The 21,203-nt window shown below is 55.6% G+C and overlaps 1 protein-coding gene across 1 annotated transcript in view; it reads right to left on the reverse strand.

Moving 5' to 3' along the window:
* Positions 1-1,595: 1,595 nt before the first annotated feature.
* The window catches only part of CACNG3 (calcium voltage-gated channel auxiliary subunit gamma 3), a 70,441-nt gene continuing 50,833 nt past the window's right edge, over positions 1,596-21,203 (reverse strand). The window contains exons 2-4 of the mRNA XM_081132641.1: positions 10,929-11,012; positions 7,815-7,955; positions 1,596-3,231 (exon numbers count right to left, since the gene is read on the reverse strand). Coding sequence (XP_080988767.1) covers positions 2,720-3,231; positions 7,815-7,955; positions 10,929-11,012 — 737 coding nt within the window. The 3' untranslated portion in view covers positions 1,596-2,719. The remainder of the gene's footprint in view (positions 3,232-7,814; positions 7,956-10,928; positions 11,013-21,203) is intronic.

The raw sequence follows: 21,203 nt of genomic DNA on the forward strand, positions 1-21,203 counted from the left end.
ATTTGATGCCACCCGCTGGGTCCAGCTGAGCACTCTTCAAGCAAAGGCACTCTGAGGCCCGTGTGCCAAAGCCTTGCAAAGACCAGAGCTAGCGGCCGTGCGGGGAGGGCCCTTCCGGGGCTCAGGGCCCTGCCTCCTCCGCTCTCTGGCCTTTGCAGACGGCTTCGTACCTTGGTGTCCTGGGGACCTTTCTCCCCATCTCTGACCAACTCCCCAGATGCCCTGTTTTTGACGAACTCCTAGTTCCCACGTCTGCAAGTTGCTGCCTTCCCCACCTCACCATACTTGTCAGCTACTCAACCCACCTCTAAGATCCTTCCCTCCTCACAGCCGCGGCCACTTTTCCCAAAGCGCGGGATGAGCTACTGGAGAGCATCGGGCCTGTAGAGAGAACCCCCTTTCCAGGTCTGTTTCTGTCCTTCTGATTAAGCCAAGGGAGGCGTCTTCTCTGGTGTGAGAATACCTTTCTAACGTTTGTGTTACATCTTCTCACAAAGAGTAGGCAGGTGGCCCTCAGCTCAGACAGGCTGCAGCTAGAACGTGGCGTGAGTGCTGTTCCATTTATTTATTTTCCCAGTTATCATTTGCTTATGGGAGGTCATTCCAGTTACCTTTTGATAGTAGTTTTATGAAGTTCAGTTTCAAGAACTGAAGTAGAAACTGAGTTAGTTTGCAGGAAACATTAGGAAAATGATCGTCGATGTGGTATGTGGATGCGAAACTTCACAAGGGTTTTACTCCATCCAGTAAGTGAGGTTCGGCGGCAGTCAACTTAGAAAGCAGAGGCTGGGGTAGAAACACTGGCCCTGCTCCTAGCTCCTAAGACACTTACGCTCCTTGAGCCTTGATTTCCTCTCCTGCCAAAATGCAGATGCTAATTCCTACCACTTGCAGTTGTTCTCCGGATCCAGTCTGAACGCAACAACTCGAGTGTTGGCATGAATTGTTGCTCACAGTGTGAGTGTGGACGAGGGACTAGCTCCCAGGCCTTGCATCTCACAGGGCGGTGAAGTCTGGGTGAGTCCTGTCACCTCCCTTGCCTCAGTTTCCTCCTTGGTAAGAGGGGATATTGCTGGGAGGGTGAAAAGGTGTAATATGTGTCCAGTGCTAGAGCACAGCCTGCACACAGCAGTGTTAGGTAAGTGTGAGCTCTTGTGACCACAACTCCGCCCCCTACAGTGACTGGAGCCTGGAGCCAGAAACTCTTTGAAGTAAGGAGTACTGGGGGGGGGGGGGGGGAGGTTTGCCAAAAAGCACCAGGAAGTCAGTGTTGGTGGAGGTGGCATCAAACGTTCAACATATTCAAAAGTCTTTTCACTTTCACCCCCAACACCCTCTGAGCCTGGGCAAGGCTCCCCGCTCCCCACAATGCAGACTAGCTCCATTGGCTTTATCTTCCCGCAGTCCTGCTTGCTATGGACTGAATTGTGTCCGCCACCCCCAAATCCATACGTTGAAGCCCTAACCCTCAATGCGATGATATTTGGAGATGGGGCTTTCGGGGGGTAATTAGGGTTAGATGAAGTCTCGAGGGTGCAGCCCTTGTGATGGGATTAGTGGCTTTGTAAAAAGAGGGAGAGAGAGTTTGAACTCACCGTCTCTGCCATCTGAGGACGCAGAGAAAGGGGCCATCGCAAGCCAGGAGAGGGCCCTCGACAAGAGCCCAGTCAGCCGGCACCCCGATCTTGATGTGCAGCCTTCAGAGCCGTGAGAAAGAATTGTCTCTTGTCACAGCCACAGTCTGTGGGACTTTGTTCCTGCAGCCCGAGCAGACTGATGCAAAGCTCATTCTCTAGAATCCACCCAAAACGCACTGCATGTGAATATGCACACACACAGATGTGGGATTTACAACGTGCTAATCTCCGCTGTGGGTCCCATTTAGGCCTCACAGCCGTGGAGGAGAGCGCTGCACCAGGCTCCAGTTTAAAGGCGAGGAGGCTGGGGCTTGAAGGTTAGTGGGCTCGCCCCAGAGCCCAGAGCTACCGGGTGCGAGAACCAGGCTTTTGAACGCGTGGTGCCCCCAGCTGGCCCGGGGGTTTGGTGGGGACACACCAGCTCTGACATCGGGAGGAGCACCTTGTCGGCCTCGGGAGGTGGCGGGGGCCCTTCCCGTTGGCCAGAGTGCGGATGAGCCGAGCTCGGCTCCAGCTCTGCGCGGGGCGTGAGTTTGCGCAGGGAGAACCCAGAAGCAACAAAACGCCTTGGCTCGGTTGGTGACGGGCAAGACCTTTAATCACATGAGTGCTTGTTACATGAGCTGCTCCGGGGCTCCGGCAGCTTTGATTTCTGGTCACGTGTTTCTAACACGGAAAGGTGAATGCCTCCTCCAGGGCCACCTGGGCGGCGGTGTCCTGAGGATTGTGTGAGTGGACAGTAGGGACAACGGGGCGCACGCCTGGATATGTGGGGACCTCCCAAGCCACCTGCTGTGACTTTGAGTGAAACCTTCTTTCAAGGAGGAAGCATGAGGGGTCCTTCCAGGGAAGAGGGAACAGGGGAGACACCCGGCACAGACACGCAGAGGAATGGCGTCATGGGGCGGGCTCGGAGCCGGGGGCCCAGAGGGTTAGAGCCTGGAGGGGAGGGGCAGAGTGTGGAACGGGGCTGGTCCACCTGGTTTCACTTTGTAAAGATTAATACCATCACGAGGACCGCGCCGTGCAACCTCCGAGACAGCTGCGGGCACTGGGTGGGCTGCGCCGGCGGGCGGGGGCGGTCAGACGGGCGTGGTGCGCCTGCTGGCCAGGTCGTTGTGCAGCGCCTCCTGGAAGTCTTTGGGCGTGGAATTGTGGAACTGGAGGAACGCGTGGTCCCGGTCGGAGTTGAGGAGGGTCCCCATGGTGATCTTGGAGGGGTCCCGGGAGAGGGTGAACATCGAGATGTCGGTGGAGGGGATGGCGTGGAAGCCTTTGCTGATGGGGGACAGGTCCCGGGACCGGGGCTCCGTGGAGCGGGAGCTGGACCGCCGCCGGAATCTGTACCTGTAGGGTGGCAGGCGAGCAAAAGTGGACTTCTTCAGGAGCTCCGAGTGGGACCTGGCGCGCAGCTGCTGGTGCTTCTCTATGTAGATGTGCACGGCGACCACGCCCACGATCTCGGCGATGATGAAGGAGAAGGCTCCGAAGTAGAAGGACCAGCCATACGAGTAGCTCTTTTTGGAGTCACGCTGCCCGGGGTCCCCAGCGTTGGCCGATATATAAACTATGATGCCGATGATGTTGCTTAACCCTAAGAGAGGGGGAAGAAAATGCATCTTTTATAAGCCTCCGTGGTAACTTGCGGTCTTGAAATATTTATAGAAAATGTGGAGGTAACAGGGAGAGAGCGGAGAGGATCTGTGGCTGGGAAGCCCAACCCCACGGAGCTCTCCTGCATAGCCTGTCTCCTGGGAAATGGAGGGTTCAGTCCCAGGTGGTGTCCCCTCCGTAAGGAAGACACCTGACCCCTGCAGCAGGTGCGTAGAGCTCAGAACACAGGCCTCTCCCCTTGGAAGCAGTTCACTCCGCCAGAACGTAACCCCCGGCAGGAATTCACGAGGATGGTGAAATGAGTGAGGACAGGCCCCTGCCCTAGAGGTCCTCACCCTTCGTAGGAGAGGCTGACGTGTAAATGCAATCGGAGGAGACAGGAGGGGCTCTCCCAGAGGCAGGGGTAAAGCGGCTCAGGAGCCAAGCAGAGAGATGACTAAGCCACTTCCCTTTGAAGACGAGGTGGCATTTGAGCTGGATCCTGAAAACTGAAGAGGCCTGAGCCAGGAGATGAAAAGCTCTTGACTGTGGAGTGTGGCTTAGTAGGGTTCTAGCCTGGACCATGGGGATAGTGGTGTCATCTTGAGCTAAAATAAGAGGCAGCAGAGAGAGCAGGTGTAGAGGAGAAGAGATCTGGACACACTGAGCTGCAAGTGTCTGTTGGGGTCCAGCTGTCCTGTCCAGTGGACACAGGTGGGGCTGGAGCTGCAGTCAGGGGACTAATGAGCCCTCGGGGAAGGTACAGTGGCTCCTACATCTCCTTATCTGCACAGGATAAGATTAATCTTTAGATTAGCTGTTGCCGGAGCTCTGAGAGTTGGGGAACATGAAGATGTTGTCCCCTAAGGCAGGGTCTGCCAACTTAGTGTCCCCAGTGCCAGTGGAATAGCACAGGCAGGGCTGCTGGGGAGGGGGGGCAGGGAGAGCTGAATCTCCAGGGAGCAGTGAGAAGAAACAACAGACCTGGGGCCAGGCCCTGCTCGTGTCTGACCTCCTTTCTCACATCATTGCTCCAAAGGTCGAGTATCTCTTTTTGTCCTTTGGCTGCAAGGGCCTCATCCTGGCCTTGATACCAACAGTGACTCTGAGAGGCTGGCACATTGGCTGGCGTCTCCTTGCTCCGAGTTCAGGCCACATGCAGGGCGGTGCTAAGGGTGGCTGCCTCTCTTTATGGTCCTGCACTAGCTGGTAAAGAAGCATCGTCAGTGGCCTCCTGACCCTGCCCTCCATTTCGTGAGCACCCCATGCTCTTCCTGGGGATCCCCAAGATCTCCCCATGGTCCAGCAACCAAAAGGTTAAAGCTTGGCATAGCAGGGCCACGGCTTCTGCCCCAGTGCACCCATTCTGCACGGCTGGTGCACACGCTGTGAGGGGAGTTCACGGCCTGGATACTGTCTCCGGCCACACCCCATCTAGGCCTGCCCCCGAGGGCAGGGCAGGGTCTGCTTCTACCAGCCCCCCGGCATCACTCTGCACAGCGTCGCGGCCAGGCAGCGGTTCTAGTCCCTGCGCAGTTCTCAGTCTGGACCGACCCCCCAGCCCTGTGCCAGGCTGCAGCCAGCCGCAGGATGGAAACCAGCTTCTCCTCCGGGAGTGCCAGCTGGCTTGGAGACCGGCGGGGCAGCGCATGCTTTTACACGAAAATGAACCTGAGTAAGATGCGGAGGGGAGAGCAGATTTCACATGAATTTTTAAGTGTTAGTGGGAGACGGCCTGTACAGACATTTCAGCTCGCTGAAGGCGGCCCTCGCCACGGCCTGGACTCCTCCGCCAGCAGAACACTTTGCGTAAAGTTTGGGAAGCTGCACATGGAAGTCTTGCCAGGAAAAGTCTTGCCTGGTGGTTAAGGAGGAGGGAAGCCGGTGAGAGTCCGTTTATCTATAGGGCGCCCCCTGTGGTCAGGCACCGTGCACCACCTCCACCAGCCAGGGCAACAGGCCTGCTTTTTAAAAATCGCCTACGACTCTTACAGATGGCGAAACTGAGACACAGAGAACACGAGTAACTTCCCTGGTCAACACAGCTAGGGAAGGGTGGGAGTGGGATTTGAATTGAGGGTGGTCCCTTAGCCTCGGGTGGGTTTAGATCTCACTAACAAAGCTTGTGAAGAGCAGAGGGTGGGTGGCAGTCACCCGGCCCCCCAGCTGCCAGGCTGTTGGCTCCCCAGGGCCGGAGCTAGGCAGGTTTTGTCCGCTGCTCTGGCCCCATCTCCCAGCCTGAGCGCATGTCTGGGGAACGAGTGAGAGACTTGAGATGGCATAAGAATTACAGGGAACAGTGCATAGAATAGCAGCTACTGTGTTGAGCAGTTACTGTGTGCTAGGCACTTCTAGACATTTTATACCAGTGTGTTTAATCCTCTTCGCACCCTTAAGAGGTAGAGCCACTATTAGCCCCATTTTTCAGATGAGGAAACTGAGGCATATAAAGGTTAGGAGACTTGTCCCAGGTTACACAGCTGGGAAGCAGTAGAGCCCAGATTTGCATGAGGTAGCCTGGCTTCAGGGCCCATGCTCTTCAGCATTCTCACCATGCCTGGCACATAGTAGGTGCTTAATAAAGGGTTATTGATTGCTTGTCTGAGACATCATTAGAATAACTGAGCCAAAAAGGGCCTTAGAGAGTGCGGAGTCCTCCAAAACCTTCATTTTGTAGGTGGAGGAGCTGAGGCTCCCTGGGGTCCTTGGGAAGGTGAGTGGGGGAGAGGGCCTGGGATTCGACCCCGAGCTCCTGGCCTGTCCTCAGGGCTTTCACCACTGCCCCTCAGTTCCCAGCTCCCTGTACCTCATGAGCCCGACAGCTCCCACAGCACCTCTTGCTAGAAGAAAGCTGCTGGTGACACACTCTTCCCTGACATCCCCTTGGGGGACAAGATAATGATTTTCTCCTGTCCAGGAGCCCTTCCGGCTGCACAGCCCAGCATCCTCTGGGGCCCCCGGGGCCCAGGGGGCCTGGCCGGGCCTCCAGAGACTAGAACATGCCTCTGAGCAGCACAGGACCCTCAGTTTGCCAGTTGTGACCATCTGTCCACAGAGTGTGACTGGGGCCACGGCCCCTTTGGGGTGACCTCATTCCCTGGGCAGCTTTCTCCATGGTCTGTGGCTGGAGCCGGTTCCCAGAGACTCAGAGGGGGGGCCGTCCAACCTCCTCACCTCACCAGAGACTCAGAGGGGGGCTGTCCAACCTCCTCGCCTCACCCAGAGACTCAGAGGGGGGCCGTCCAACATCCTCACCTCACCCAGAGACTCAGAGGGGGGCTGTCCAACCTCCTCACCTCACCCAGAGACTCAGAGGGGGGCCGTCCAACCTCCTCACCTCACCCAGAGACTCAGAGGGGGGCCGTCCAACATCCTCACCTCACCCAGAGACTCAGAGGGGGGCTGTCCAACCTCCTCACCTCACCCAGAGACTCAGAGGGGGGCTGTCCAACCTCCTCGCCTCACCCAGAGACTCAGAGGGGGGCTGTCCAACCTCCTCGCCTCACCCAGAGACTCAGAGGGGGGCCGTCCAACCTCCTCGCCTCACACGAGGGGAGACAGCGGGGAGGGGACAAGAGGGAAAGGTCTTAGAGGGGCCAGGACCGTATGGCTGCTGCTTTGCAATACTAGAAAGTGACATTGTGCTTTTCATGTTCAACCTCCTTCCAACAGCCCTATGACGCAGGTAGTGTTATTATTTCCCACTTTACACTGGAGGAAACCAAGTTATAGGGAGTAGGTGGCGCTCCCCAGGCCCCACAGGTGGGGCCAGATGCAAGTCCAGGAGGGTCAGCTTCTGTCACCCACCCTTTTATACCGTCCCCAGTGTCCCCATCCCAGCAGATATCCCGTCATTATCGGGAAAGCTTGAAGGTCATTCCCGGGGGGGAGGCTCCCTAAAGCATTCCGTCCAGCTGGCATTGATTGCTAGTGGTGGGAAGAGATGGGGAGCAGGTGGAAAGGAGCCCAGAGGGAAGGGGGAAGACAGGGAGGGAGGCGGGAGGGAGGCGAAGGGGGGAGAGAGGAGGGCGAGGCTGGGCCCCTCCTTAGTCTTGTCCCTCACCCTCCTCGCCGCCCGGGCCCCGCTGGTCAGGGCTGCCACTGGCTCTAGCATCTCCCCTGACAGCACTGGCACTGCTGGTTTTTGCCTTGTTCCCTGAGATGCTTTGAACAACAGGAAGGTTTGAGCACTTGAAGAGCTGTGAACACAGTTAGCCGGCAAACATGTGCCTCAAAAGGCCGGAGATAGGGGCTGAAGAGGCCCCGGAGAACAGAAAGTCGGACCCCTTTCGGACACACTGACCCAGCCTCTCAGCCACACGCCATACGTGCCCCTGGCCCACGTGCCAGCCTGGACATACATCAGTCTTGGCCCCTCCGAGCCGGCCTTGCCACCCGCCTCCCCCGTTTCTCCTCCTTGGCCCTGCAGCTGGAGTGTCAGCATCTTGGTTCTCCCTAGAGGCCGTGGGCCTCATTCCTAACGTAACCGTTGAACACTTTCTTGCCCGCCTTGGAGGGAACCCTGACTAGCGCTGCCTTGTCCCGTGGCCCTGGCGCGGGCTCAGGGCGGGGCCAGGTGCTCACCTGCAGAGACGAAGAAGATGCCCGCGCTGAGGATGACGCTGTGCCTGCTGCGGTGGAACTCGCTGGCCGCCACGCAGAGCCCGCCGAAGAAGAGCAGCGTGACGCTGAGGATGGGGAAGACGCTGGAGGCCCTCACCGCCCCTGCGGAGAGAGCAGAGGGCTCCGCCTGGTCCCCAGCCCGCCCAGGGCCCGCCTGAGGGGAAGCCAGCTGTGAGCTGGGGCAGAGCCAGAGCCTGCATCCCGCCTGGGCGTGAGACCAGGGCAGCCACCAGAGCCTTGCTGGGCTCCGCTGCAGTCGGCACCCCCAAATTCTTAATCATTTAGCTTTGGATTTGGGTTTTATAAGGAAGTCTTATGGGACAGTGCAGCACACCTGGGGACTTGGAGCCTCAACTCAAGTGAGATCCCAGCACCCAGCACCCAGCACCCACCACCTCCCCTTCTCCTCGGGATGGGTCCTCAGCTGCCCACTTCCCTGCCCAACCAGTGACCACTGCCACTTTTCCCCTGGTGGGCACGGACACAAGGAGGACCAGGGCACCTCTGAGTGTCCCTGCTGCAGGAGGGAGTGCGACATTGAAGAGCAGAGATAAGCCACTATGCCACGTTGAGAGTGAGAGCGCAGAAGGAAGGGAAGTTTTGTTTTGCCCACATTTTGAAGCAGGAGCCTGGCATTTTCATTTTGCACCGGGCCCTGCAAATATATAGCCAACCTGGGTCCCGGGACTCCCATCGATCCCACACTAGTTACCGGCACACGGGCTCCTTCCAGCACACACCTGCACGCGCAGTGCTGGGCGTGTGTGCACATTTGAAAGGTGTGGCCGAGATGTGTAAACATGGCTGTTTTCCATGTGGTGCAGTGACCATTTGGTGGCCAGGTGGTGGCCAGCCCAGCTACGCGGAGGCTCGCGGTGCTTGCTGCCTCACACCGCACGTCAGCCGCTGCGCTGTTTCTTCCGAAGTCAGCTCGTGTCTGCCCTGGTTTTGTTTAGCCCAGTGGACACGTGGTGGCTTCAGAAGGTTTTACTGCTTTCCTTCCCTGTTTCTCCTTCCCAAGCCACCTGGGGCTAAGTTGGGGTCTTCAGGGCGGGGAGGGGACGCTTATTCCAGTTAACCCCACCACGGGCGTCTGAGCAGGGCTGGGCCGAGCCCAGGGTTCTGTTATGGGGCATCGCTGGTCCGCAGGACCTGTGGGCGAGCAAACCTGCAGGTCCAGGTTTAAGCTGTCGCTTACCCAGCAGCACATCAGGAGGAGGAAACGGCCGAAAAATCAGTGGGCAGAATCCCATGCCACCTCCTGTGGTCCCACCAGTGGGAGGTGGTGCTGCTCACACTGGGGACCCGAGACCCCTGTGGGAACATGGCCCTGGCCCTATGTGTTGGGTCAGTGGTTCTAAAATCCCCAGCAGGAAATTTGTGTGCTAAAGTCCCTCCTCAACCTTAGCCCGGTTCTGTGGCTAATGGGGAACATAGGTGGGCCGTGGTGAGGACCCCCACCTTTCCAGAAGGGAGAGACATGTTTTGTCGGAAACACAATGGACTGCTCCACAGAACTGAAAGTCAGCTCTGCCATGCGACATAGGAGTCCCACTTCTGTTCAGTCTCCAGCAGGGCAAACATCACCACGTTTCATCAAATAGGAGAGAGAAACAAAGAAAAGCCAGGAGGGCGCTGGCGAAGCCCACCCCCACCGGGTAGGACTTCAAAGTCCCCCTCTTCCGAGGGGCCCAAGGAATCTCGGTCACCCCCAAACTTCAGTCAAGCCACATCCCTAAACGTGGCCTTATCCCCCAAACCAGGTCCTTCTGAGCTGCTGGCAGAAATACACCCTAGCAGGCATTTGTGTAAATCCTAGTAAATGATAAAGACTGAAAAGAGATAAATGGTATGTTTATGTTGTAAAAATTAGCTTAACTATGACTGCTTCTTTCAAATTGACCCCCGGACCGCCTGCATTGTTACGTGATCAAAGGCTCATCTGCAGACTAGCAGGCGTGAATAGAGCTAAAAATGACTTTAGCTGTAAAAACACTCTTCTTGAGCCATGAGTTACACACATAATCTGAATAGCACAATTTCTTGAAGTTTTTACTTTAATAGCGGTTTAAAAAAACCCCAAACCTTGCATTTGACACTCCCTAATAGAACTAGTCAAGGCTTCAGAATTCCCTTTAGGGCAACAGGATCCCCATGCTGATCGAGGACATTACATTTCAGTCACGGTAAGCCCCAAGGTCAGGCCCATGCCTGCGGCCGGACTTCGCTACTGCTCATCTCAGGGGCAAAGAGCTAAGGCGGACGGCTTCGTGGGGACATGCTGGGCCCGGGGCTTAGATGGAACGGCATCAGTTTACTTCATCTTCAGGACCCTGGCAGACGGAGGACAGGGTAACCTCATTTCTGACTAGCGAGAGGAAGCTAAGAGATGAGAGAGAAGGCGGCTCGGCCCAGGTCCAGCGGCTGGTAGGGAGGCGCCGGGAGTAAAAGTCCAGGTGGACCGGCGTCCAGAGACCTGCTCTGAGCACCACTCTGCGCCACCACGTGCTGCCTCTGGGACAGCCGAGTCATCTCCGGCTTACGGCCTTGGGAGATCCTAGGAAGACACTGGCCCTGCCCCGGTAGGATTGGGGGAAGAGGGGACTTTGCTTTTCACTTATCCTCCCAGGCCTCGCCCCTTAGCACCCCGCCCCTTAGCACCCCGCCCCTTAGCACCCCACCCCTTAGCACCCCACCCCTTAGCACCTCTCCCCTTAGGACCTAGCCCATTAGCACCCTGCCCCTTAGCACCTCGCCCCTTAGCGCTTCTCCCATTAGCACCTCCACTCAGCCCTCTGGGGAAGGTGAAAACTTGGATTCCAGTGAAAGAAAAGGCCTTAGGTTTCCTCCCACGCAGACTGCAAAGGCCCCCACCCGCCTGCTTTACCCTCCTATCTCTAGCTCACTGAAGTGACTTGGGTATCGGATCCGCTTGAACGTCTGCCCAGCAGCAAAGGTCCATTTCTGGGGTGGCTGTGAGCCTCCTCCCGCTCAGAGGCAGCTGGTGGCCACAGGGCACCCTTCCCTTCCTCCTGGGGAGCCCCGAGGAGCAAGAAGCGAAGCGGGGCAACTTACGCAGCAGGTACTCAGCTGTGTCCTGTTCGTAGTCAGCATCGTCTGGGAAGTGGTCGATTTTCTTGCAGACTCCTCGGAAAGCGCCTGTGGGAACAAACGTGGTCCTGAGCTGGGGAGGAGACAGCGCTGGGCCACCAGCCCCTCACCCCCCGGTGGAGGCCGCCGCGTGTTGAGGGATAGGGGTAGGCTAGCCCATCAGCATCCTCCTTAGGGCACAAAAAGGAGACCAGAAGAGGGAAGAAAAGAAGAAAAAGACTGAAATTTTCTGTTTTCTCGATTTTGCATGGTCTTGGGATCCATTTAGAAGAGCAAAGAATGATGAAGCGTAAGCATTCATTACGAGGGCTGCCTTCTCCTTTCCCTTTCCCCCAGTTAGTGGCACTTACACACATAACTTACCTGCCCATTTTACAGACGGTGAAATTGAGCATGGGAATTTTGTTTGTGCTCACACGGGTATAGGGTAGCACTAGAAATCCAGTCAAGATCTGCCGAGTCCAGGGTGTAGGTTCCAGGCCCTCAGGAGCAGCCCACGCCCCCCAATAACGCTCACATTTGGCACAGGGCCGTCCCCTCCCTGCCCTCGCCCAGGACCAGGGCTTGCCAAGCTCTGCGCTCTGCGTGGCTCACCCCGCTGTGGGGAGGCACAGAACTGCACGGCTGCATCTTGGGGAACTGTCAGCATTTCGCTTCCTTTTCTTTCTTCAACATCAGCTTGACTTAACTCCTTGTGGGTGTTTGATAATCGATGTGGGTGTTTGTTAACTATCCAATTAACCGCTCTCCGGGGGCAGCTAATGGCTCTGCCAGTTCTAATCCATGACAAACAACTTCATAACCTCTCACCACAAACAGGCTGGAATTACACGATGTCCTTCCCGCCCCTACCCGAAGGCGTGTCGCGGAGCAGGGCCAGTGGTGTCGGGGACAGAGGACAAGGTTTAGAATCACACGTTAAGAATTAAATTAGGTGATACGTGAAGACGCGTTAAGTTTTTGCAAAGCTCTAGGCATGTCGGAATAATGGTCACACTTAAAGTGCTTCCAATGGGCCAGGCAAAGAGCAGAAACCCTGCTTTCCTCTCCCGTCCACTCCTGGCGCCACCCTAGGAGGTAAGAGCTGTTCGCGCTCAAGTTCAATGATGAGGCCGCCCAGGACCACAGAGGAGCTCGAGGTGTCGCAGCTGGAGGTGGGGAGCGAAAGCCTGTGGTTTCCCCAGCGCACCGTGAGTGTATTATTCTTATAATAACGAGTGGCGGATACTTAATCCCGACTACAAGAGGCTTCGCGCCAGAGGCATTTCACAGCACATACGATGCAGCGTGAGGCCACCCTCTAGGTTCTGATTCTTTGTCCCCCAGGCAAAGAGTGGACTCAGAACCGGGAGGGGGCGTCCTGGAGAGGAGACCTAGACTCAAGGCAATTCTTGGGAGGAAGACAAATTCATAACTTCTTTCCCAATATTGAAAAAAGGCCTTGCCTGGCCAAGCGTGGCTCAGCGGTTGAGCATGGACCTAGGATCCAGGCGATCGGGGTTTGATTCCCGGTCAGGGCTCATGCCCGGGTTTCCGGCTCGATCCCCAGTCGGGGGCGTGCAGGAGGCAGCCGGTCAATGACTCTCTCATCACTGATGTTTCTATCTCTCTCTCTCCCTCTCCTTTCCTCTCTCTGAAATCAATAAAGATATATTTAAAAAAGAAAAAAGACCTTCATTTTTTTCCCCTTTAGACACTCGAGGTTCATTCACATGTCCCTGATTGTTTTTAAGCCGCCTGCCCCTCCAGCTGGCTGCACGTAAGTCAGGAGAAGTCCCACGTTGAGCACACACCATATAGCACATACCGTTCTAAGCACTTTACCTGTTTTATCATCTTTAGCTCTCAAAACAGCCCTATGCGGCACCTGGTATTCTGATCCTTATTTCCCAGAGGAAGAAACTGAGGCAGAGTGAAGTGAGTGGCCCCCGAGGATGCAGCTCTAAGGGGGTCATTCCAAGTGCAAGTCCACCTGCCCCCAATGCCCCTGACCACCGCTGCCAACTATTCTCTCTCCAACACAGTCTAGAGTTGGGAGCAAAGCCCTTTGCTAGGTGGCTTTATGACAGGTTTGTGGTCCATCCACTACTGTTAAACTGGACCAGCGGCTCCTCCATCAACCACACTTTTCCCGTGTTGTACGTTGAGGGCCACTGAGCAGGGCGGGGGCAGTGGTTGTGGGACCACCTATTAGCTGTCCTACATCCACCAACAAAGATTTCCTGGGAAGAAAAGGCTCAGCTGAAGGGGAAATGCAAACCCTACTGAAATGGACCAGCCAGAACCATGAGGTGATGGGGACCTACACACAGGCCTGCCTCTGGGGTGACTCGGCCTCCCAAGGGGGCTAAGGCAGCTTGGAACAAGCGAGGACTCAAGAGCCGCAAACAAGTAGCTCCCAGAGAAACATCCCCGGGTTTGATGGTCTAACGCAGCCCACCACCTGCTTTTTTCACAGTCCATGAGCTAAGAATGGTTTTGCATATTTAGATGGCTGGAAAAAAAAATCAAAAGAAAAATATTTTTTCATGGCGTGTAAAAATATATATGAAATTTCAGTGCCTGTAAATAAATTGTATGGGAGCAACCATTCCCATTTGTTTACAGCTCTCAAGGTGCAGCCACGGAGCGGAGACGCCAGAGCTGACAACAGCCACCGTCTGGCCAGGAAAAGCCTTGCTGATCCCTGGTCTGAAGATTTCTGTCCCGTGAGGGGGCACAAAGCAGAGTCTGGGCCTTCCCGGGACTGGGGGACGCGATCCAGGGGCCCTTCCAAAGCAGACAGCGCCCGGCGCCAAGGCTCGCAGAACGGTGTGCGCTTTGGGCTTTTTGTTTTGTTTTACATGCAGTGTTTTAGTGCATATTTTGTTGTATTTTTTAAAAGTTAAATATTCTTCTGCAATTTGAAACTTAGGATTTGTCCCATGAAAGCCTGACTTGCAGCTTCTCTTTGAGAACGAGGAGCTCTGGCCACATTTCCCTGGGGCGACAATCCCTTGCGGGCAGCCGGCAGCACCCCTCAGCCTGGGCAGAGCCTTCGTCCCGGCCTTTGTCACCGAGGCACCCGTGGCGGTGACCCCCCCGAGCGCAGCCTCCCCTCCGCCCTCCGCAGAGTGAAGGCAGGAACTGTGGCCCTGCTCTGGCCCGAACCCCTAACTCTCAGCAGGGCCGCTCCCGGCAGGGGGAGCGCAGCGAGCTGCACTATTATGACCGTTCCCTCCGGGAGGCACTTTCGGGCCAGGAGGGACACACTGGTGGCGCGGCGCGGTTTTAAACAGCAACCTAAGAGCAAGGGAAGCAAGAGTTTCCCTGAGGATGACTCCACACTGCCACGACGCTGCTGGCACCTCGTCACACTCAGCGAAAAGCGAAAAGCGGGCTGGGCCATCCGCATACGCCGCACGTCGCTGGCTCCCAGAAATAACCACTCTTTAGCATGTCTGTGTACTTCCTTCCAGGCTTTTTCTCTCCCCGGGCTTTCTCATACAAACGGTTTTATAGAATTGGGATCATGCTGTTCTCAATTACATATTCTCATGAGTATTTCCCGCTCTCAGTGGATCGAAGAAAAACAGACAGACACCCTGCAAGGACGGAGTTGGGAGGCAGAGACAATCCCTGTCCTCACCAAGTTCAAGCTAAGGCCCCGGGGCCCAGAGAAGCAGAAACTGGAACGCGGGACACCTGGGCGGGGAGCCGTGGCGGTTGGTCTGGGAGAGAGAGCCAGCGGTTACGTGAGCGGGGACGGGAGCCCAGGGGGGCAGGCTGTGGCCTGGCTCTGGGGACCCCGGGCCCGGGGGGAGGTCTGGAACGGAAGGAAGAGCCAGCAGAGGTGTCCCTGACTGTGCAGATGGTTCCTCTTGGGCTCGACAATGGAAGGACGCCTCCTCCACCCGGGGGGGGGGGGGGGCTCCTTCTTAACGACGAACCTCAGAAATATTCCCATTAGAATCAGGAAAGAGCCCCGATGCCCCTGCCGCCTGGTGACACCGCGGCTCCACACGTCCTAGGGCGGGGAGCAGCGAACGGAGCGAAGAGGAAAAGCGGACAGGCTGAAACGATTGTTTTCCGGGTGACGGAGTCGTCTACTTAGGAAGCTGAAGGCTATTTGCTAGAACTCAGTAAGGTGGCTTCTCACAAGGTATTAACCCACACAATAAAGCTGTAATAATTAAGTCATGTGGTCCTGACATCTAAAAATAACATTTATTTGGGTATTTTTTCAGTGCAGGGGAACATTCCGAAGAAAATAGGAAGGAGTCCATGATTCCATATTTAGATAATCCATGTAAAATTAAAAGAATATCTGTACACAGTTAGAAAATCCAGTCTATGTAGAAAGGCATTCGATTAAAGCTAAAAGCGTCTCCTTCATCACCAAAAGTTCTCTCACTAGTAACTTAGTAGAGCGATTTCTGTCGACTGAACGTTGAGTGACATCGTGTCTGAGCTGAGATCCGCAGGCTAATTAAAAGTTAATTAGAGTAAGGGGGGTGTGTTGCTTCAGGAAACATGCGTGATGAGCGACAGAGGAAAACTCACCTGGGGACTCAGAGTAGTTGGGTGTCAGAGGGTCCCCGGCGTCGGTCTGGGGACAGACCCAGGGCTTGCAGTGAGAGGTGATGAGGCGACGGCTGACAGCTGGCCTCTGCCCTCCGCGCTCCCTCCTTCTTTCCTCCTGTCCTTCCTTCCATCCATATGCTCTTCACTCCCCCAAATGTAATGGGCACCCTCGGTGTGCTAGAGCTATTTTAGGCCCTGAGATTCTGGTCCTCAGAACTTTTGCTCTCACTGGGGAGAGTCTTGGGGCCAGTGAGTGAATGGACAGGACAACTGGGCTTTGAGGAAACATGATGGGCTGGCCTGGTACCCGCGGTGAGGGGTGAGGGGTGAGGGCAGGCGTGGCCCACACTTGAGCCCAGCCCTGAATAGAGGGAAGGAGCCAGGTATGTGCAGAGCCTGGGAAGGGCTTTCTGGGCAGAGGGGGCTTTCGTTTGAGGAACAGAGGGAGGTCCTGGGGTGAAAGTGGGCCTGTCTTGGCAGCTTCACCAGCTCAACAGCTGCCCTTCTGGTGGTCCCTTCAGCAGTGGGGTCTCTAAATATCTAGGAGGTTCGGGTGGCACAGGGACCAAGGTCATTTCCACCTCTCCCTTGGGGTTGGTTGGTGACCTACAGGACCGATGTGGTCCTGAGTGGTCAGTGCAAAGCGGCAGGGTGGAGAGGGAGCCTGGAAACGGGACGTTCATGTTTTTGACTCCAGGAAAAGTGGAGCCTCCAAGGTCCGTGGCTCAGTCTCCAACCTGAGCACTGCCCTTCAGATCTCAGCCATGTGGGCCCCAGCCTGGTCCCAGGACTCGGCCAGCATCTGTCCTGAGGGAGCAGGCTGCCGGCTGTGAATTCTTACAGACAGGCCAGATTCTCGCAATCTGGAGGAAAGGCCGACTGCTCCTCCTTCAGCAGGTATGGGTTCGACCTCTGGAGGGGTCGTGTGGGGCACTGGTCACAGCACGTGCTTTGGGGCCCTCGGGCTTGAGTTCAAATCTCTGCTCCACCACATACTAACTTACTCAGGGGATTTTGACTGAGTTATTTATTCCCCTGAGCCTTGGTCTTCTTATCTCGAAAATATCCATAGTCTGCAGATTGTTAGGAGTTTTCAAAGAAATAATTATTTGGTCAGCATCTGTCCAGGTGTACTCTGTGCAGCCTCGGGTAAGGGCTCTCTGGGTCTTCTCACAACCCAAGAAGCAGGCACCGCTGTTGGGCACAGGGTGGCGTGAGGAGCGTGGGTTCAGGGCCAGATGACGTGGGTTTGCCTGCTGGCTGTGCCACGTATTGGAGCAAGTTACTTAACTTCCACGTGCCTCGTTTCCTCGCCTGGAAACTGAGAGTAACAGTGTGTCTAGAGCCTGGGCTTGCATGAGGGTTGGAAGAGGTAATATTTGTCAAGTGCTTTCCAGGTAAGGATTAAGTGTATGTTAATTTAATAAATACACTTATAGATGGGGAAACCAAGGCATGAAACCAAGGTCTATCTAATCCCAGAGACTGAGCTCTTAGAAAATCCTCCAAATACTACCAACACAGCAGCAGCACCAAGAAGAGGGTTACCAAGGAACGACTTCTGTTATTCCTGTTTCTGTCTCGGCCGTGGGGCTGGGAGGACAGCGGTGGGCAGCCGAGGTCCTGGCCTCCTTCCTTCAGCCTCACATAGACACACATGCACACATGCAGACCTATGTGGCGGGTGCACACGAAGGGTAACGCAGGCAGGGAGCCGAGGAGGCAGGACCCCAGCAAGGAGAGGCCTAGGCCACCTCCGTGCTGCACTTGATGGGGCCGGGCCGAGCTTTTCTGGGCCGTCTGCCACAGCTCTGCGTTAAGTGTTTTCAGCCTCAAGTCAGGAAATATGGGACCCAGAGCAGAGAGGCCGGGGAAGTGCGAGTGTCATCAAGGCTCAGCCCTCCCAAGTTTGCAGTCCTGCGGGAGACCGTGAATGGGACTGGCAGTGTGCCCTGGGTCCCTCCTCCAGTGGAAGGAGAGGATGTCCGCAGAGCCTCCAGGTGGTCTGCCAGCAGGGACCCTCCTGTGAGCAGCCCACTGACGGTCCTGGAGCAGAATTTGGTGGCTGTGGCACCAGCCAACCCAACAAGGGACACTACTTCTGAGCGGTCTCCATAGTTACCACATGATCAGAGTGAGAGGACACCCCTAACCAGCCCACCCAGTGCAGCAACAGTGCCCAGAACCTGGGCCAGCCCAGAAACACAGCCAACACAGGGCCCAGCGTTCGACACTCAACTCGGCCACCAGTCCCACTGGTGCACCCAAGTTCTAGGCTCCAAAGTCCAGCTCAGAGCCCCAGACCAAGGCTGACTGGAGCTAGGGCCCTGAGCCCAGCAATACAGACCTTTTGTGAGGACCCATGGTGATGAGTTGGCCTTGAGAAATCAGGAGAGAGGAAAAACATCACGTTTGTCTATGCCCCGGGGGCCGGGTTAAGAAAGCAAAAGTAACCGCCTGACCGTAAGAATGTTCAGCTTCCTGGTGCCAAAGCAGGTTTTTATTATCTAAGGCGAAGGACGCCTTAAGCCACGTTCTCAGCGTGGCCTGCACGTGGGATTAGCAGGGGTGGGGAGGTGAACTGGGAAAGCTGACGCTGGTTCCACCCCCAGAGGCTCTCACTCAGTCAGCCAGGGCAGCTGGCTTTGCAGAGCTCCCAGGGAGGCCCGAGGGTCCAGCTAGGATGGACAACCACCGCCTCCAGGTGAGTCCGCTCAGACGAGCTTCCAACTTTATCTTGAAAATAAAACGATCGTGTATGAAAACATGTTTATTTTGTCTTATCTTTCCCACGATTCATTAGGGCGAACAAAACAAAGCTGTGTTGCTTTTGGTGGAGGGGCTATGATTTTTTGATAAAATGGCGTGATGGTCCAACAGGAAATCCTCCCCTCTCCCGGCTGGGCTGTGAAGGGGGTTAGTTTTGCAAAACACTCTTGAGCTGGTCATTAGCTTCCTCAAGGCTTCTCCTAACCCTCTGATAACTGGATCCTTGGGTGCCTATCACACCCTCACTCTTTTCCGCTGTCTCTTCTTCCGGCTCCAAAGTCCAGCTCAGAGCCCCCGACCAATGCTGAGGGCCCCAGGCTCTCACCGCTGTGGCTGGTGCGTCCCCTCACCCCAGCCGGTCCAGTGCCCCTCACATCCTTTTCATGATGTCCTTCCTGTGTGTTTTGCTAGATATGCAACCTCACTTTGCAGCCGTTTGCCTCCTGTCTGCACTGTGCTGTCACATGTTGACAAAAGGTGGCGGTCAGGGCCCGGGTGCCAGGTGCAGGCTGCGAAGTGCAGAGCAGCAAGCGGGCGGGGTGTGGCTGGGCCGGGGGTGGCCCTGAGCAGAGACCGGTGTCTCAAGTGGTCAGGCCACTCATGCACGTGTCCATATTAGGTTTAGTTTGCTTGCTTGTCCACGCAGCCTCACTGTGCAAGGATTTGGATAACGGATTCGCGGGTGACGAGGACCCTTGGTCTCTGAGCAAGACACAGGGCTCGGGCACAACAGTGATGGCTACGGCTTCCAACAAGAGGGCCACAGGAGAGAGCGAGTTAGGGAGAAACGACGCCCTCTTCCGAGGCCACTGAACTGCTGCTGGTGCACAATCCTGACTCAGTCTCTTCCACAGACGGCTACTGAGGAGGCCGCTTCGCACGGAGCGGGGTCCGGGGCACATGGGCCTATTAGTGAGCTAAAGGGACTAGGTTCGGGGTCTCAAGGCTGTTAAGTTCCAGCAGGGAGAGGCCTACAGCGAGGGAGTAAAGTAATGAAACAAATGCTTCTGTGAGAAGAAAACGGTAATTTCAGGTAGTGGTAAGTGCCATGAAAGTAATAAACCCCGGAGAGAGGGACTCGGGGAGGAAGGGAGGGACAATTACGAGCCTGGGTGGACAGGGAGAGCCTCTCTGGGAAGGTGGCTTGAGTGGCAAGATGAAGCCACCTGCGGGAAGATTTGAGAGAAGAGCTTTCTAAGAAAAGGGCACCGCAAGCGCAAAGGCCCCAGGGCAGGGTAACCGTTAGTGTGTTTCTGGAACCAAGAGAAGTGCAGGAGCCTGGAGCAGAGTTAGGGGCAAACAGAACAGGACCAGATCCGGGAGTGAGCCAGGCGATGGAGCGAGCACCTTGCAGGCCAGGCCAGAAGTCGGAAGGCAGCGTGGTCCACGGTTCTGGAGGATGGTAAGCATGGGACGTGCATAACCCGGTTTATAGTTTTAAAAGGTCTCTTGGATGCCAGGGGCTTGTGGAGGAGCAGGAATGGAGGTGCATTCTCAGAGGAATCGCGAAAAGCCACCGCGATCCTTTGAAGATGTAACTGGGGATGGGGCAGAACCGCAGTCCGGCCAGCGTCCTGCCCGTCCACTCAGAGGGAGACGCCCAGTAGAGACTGTGTCCTGCCTTGGGACCAAGTGCAGAAAGTCCAATAGGAAGAAGGGACTGCGGTGTGTCCTGTCCCTCTCCGCACCCAGTTAACAGGCTGCTTTACTTCCCAAGGGCCTGGTGTTGGGAGCCTTGCTTGATCAGCTCATTGGGTGGGTTTGGGGTCAAATGCTTCCTAATTATTTAGTTAGTTCAGGTCCAACTGGAACACCAGCCTAGTGCAAAACCCGGGTCCCAGCCAGTCCTAGAGCCTGGGGCCCAGGGCCCTGCCCAGAGCCCTGCCCATCCTGGTGGAGACCACATTTCTAGTCATTGTATGTTCCAGATCTTTGCCACCTGGCACCCAGTGCAGCACCTGGACTTCATAGGCGCTGGTGAAGGATTAACCAACTAGGCAGAATAAGCCTCGTGTTTGGGGTCCCAGCTAAGCAGGGGTGCGGTGAGAAAGAGAGGAAGAGAACTGGAAATTAGTTGATATTTGACTTTTACAAAAGAGCATGGGAAAAATTACAAGTGTTGACTTTCCTTATTTAATGATTTGGTATTATTATTTTAATATTGTATTATCTATGAGGGTGGGGTGGTCACCATAATCATTTTAGTGCTTCTAAAAGTCTTCTTAATCCTGCCTTGCGAGGTAGTAACAGTCCAGAGCTCATCTGGTTTCGACCATGGAGGCAGCCGTGGCTGTGGCAGGGGCTCTGGGGAGAGGACTATGGCCTCTTCATCTCTGCTTTTAGGTGGATTCTAGTTAGAAAAAAAGCACATTCTTGGGCCCCTACATGGTGCATTGACTTAGATGGAGTCTGAGAACCTGGTTTCTATAGCAGGCACCTGCAGGATTCTAGTGCCATGCTCTGTAGCCAGGCGGACTCTCAGCCAGTCCCATGCACAAAGGACTTGGCCTCTGTGGGTATTTGAGCCCTTGGCTGGGAGATAAGCCTGGAGGGTTTGGGGGTTTGGGGTGTCTGTACACAGTGATTCCCTCCTATGAGACTTGAAGTGGAGGCCGTAGGAGATGCGTTTGAGGTCCCTCAACAGCTGAGTGTCACACAGCCCTTTACTTGGCCTTCACATTCATGGGTGGCAGCTGACTTTGGTGTCGTCCCCAAATGCAGCTCTGCACTCAGTCACAGGGACATGCTGACATTGATGGAGCAACTCCGAACCTGTTTCGTATCACCAGACCTTCCTTTTGTGCTCTAACTCCTGTAAGTAGCATGTAAATGGCACAATTACAATATAATATGAAGGTATGGGGTTCAGAAGATTATTATTGTTTAATAGATTTTATTTTTTAGAGC

The sequence above is a fragment of the Miniopterus schreibersii genome (assembly GCF_964146895.1).
Source record: "Miniopterus schreibersii genome assembly, chromosome: 3".
Lineage (NCBI taxonomy): Eukaryota > Metazoa > Chordata > Mammalia > Chiroptera > Miniopteridae > Miniopterus > Miniopterus schreibersii.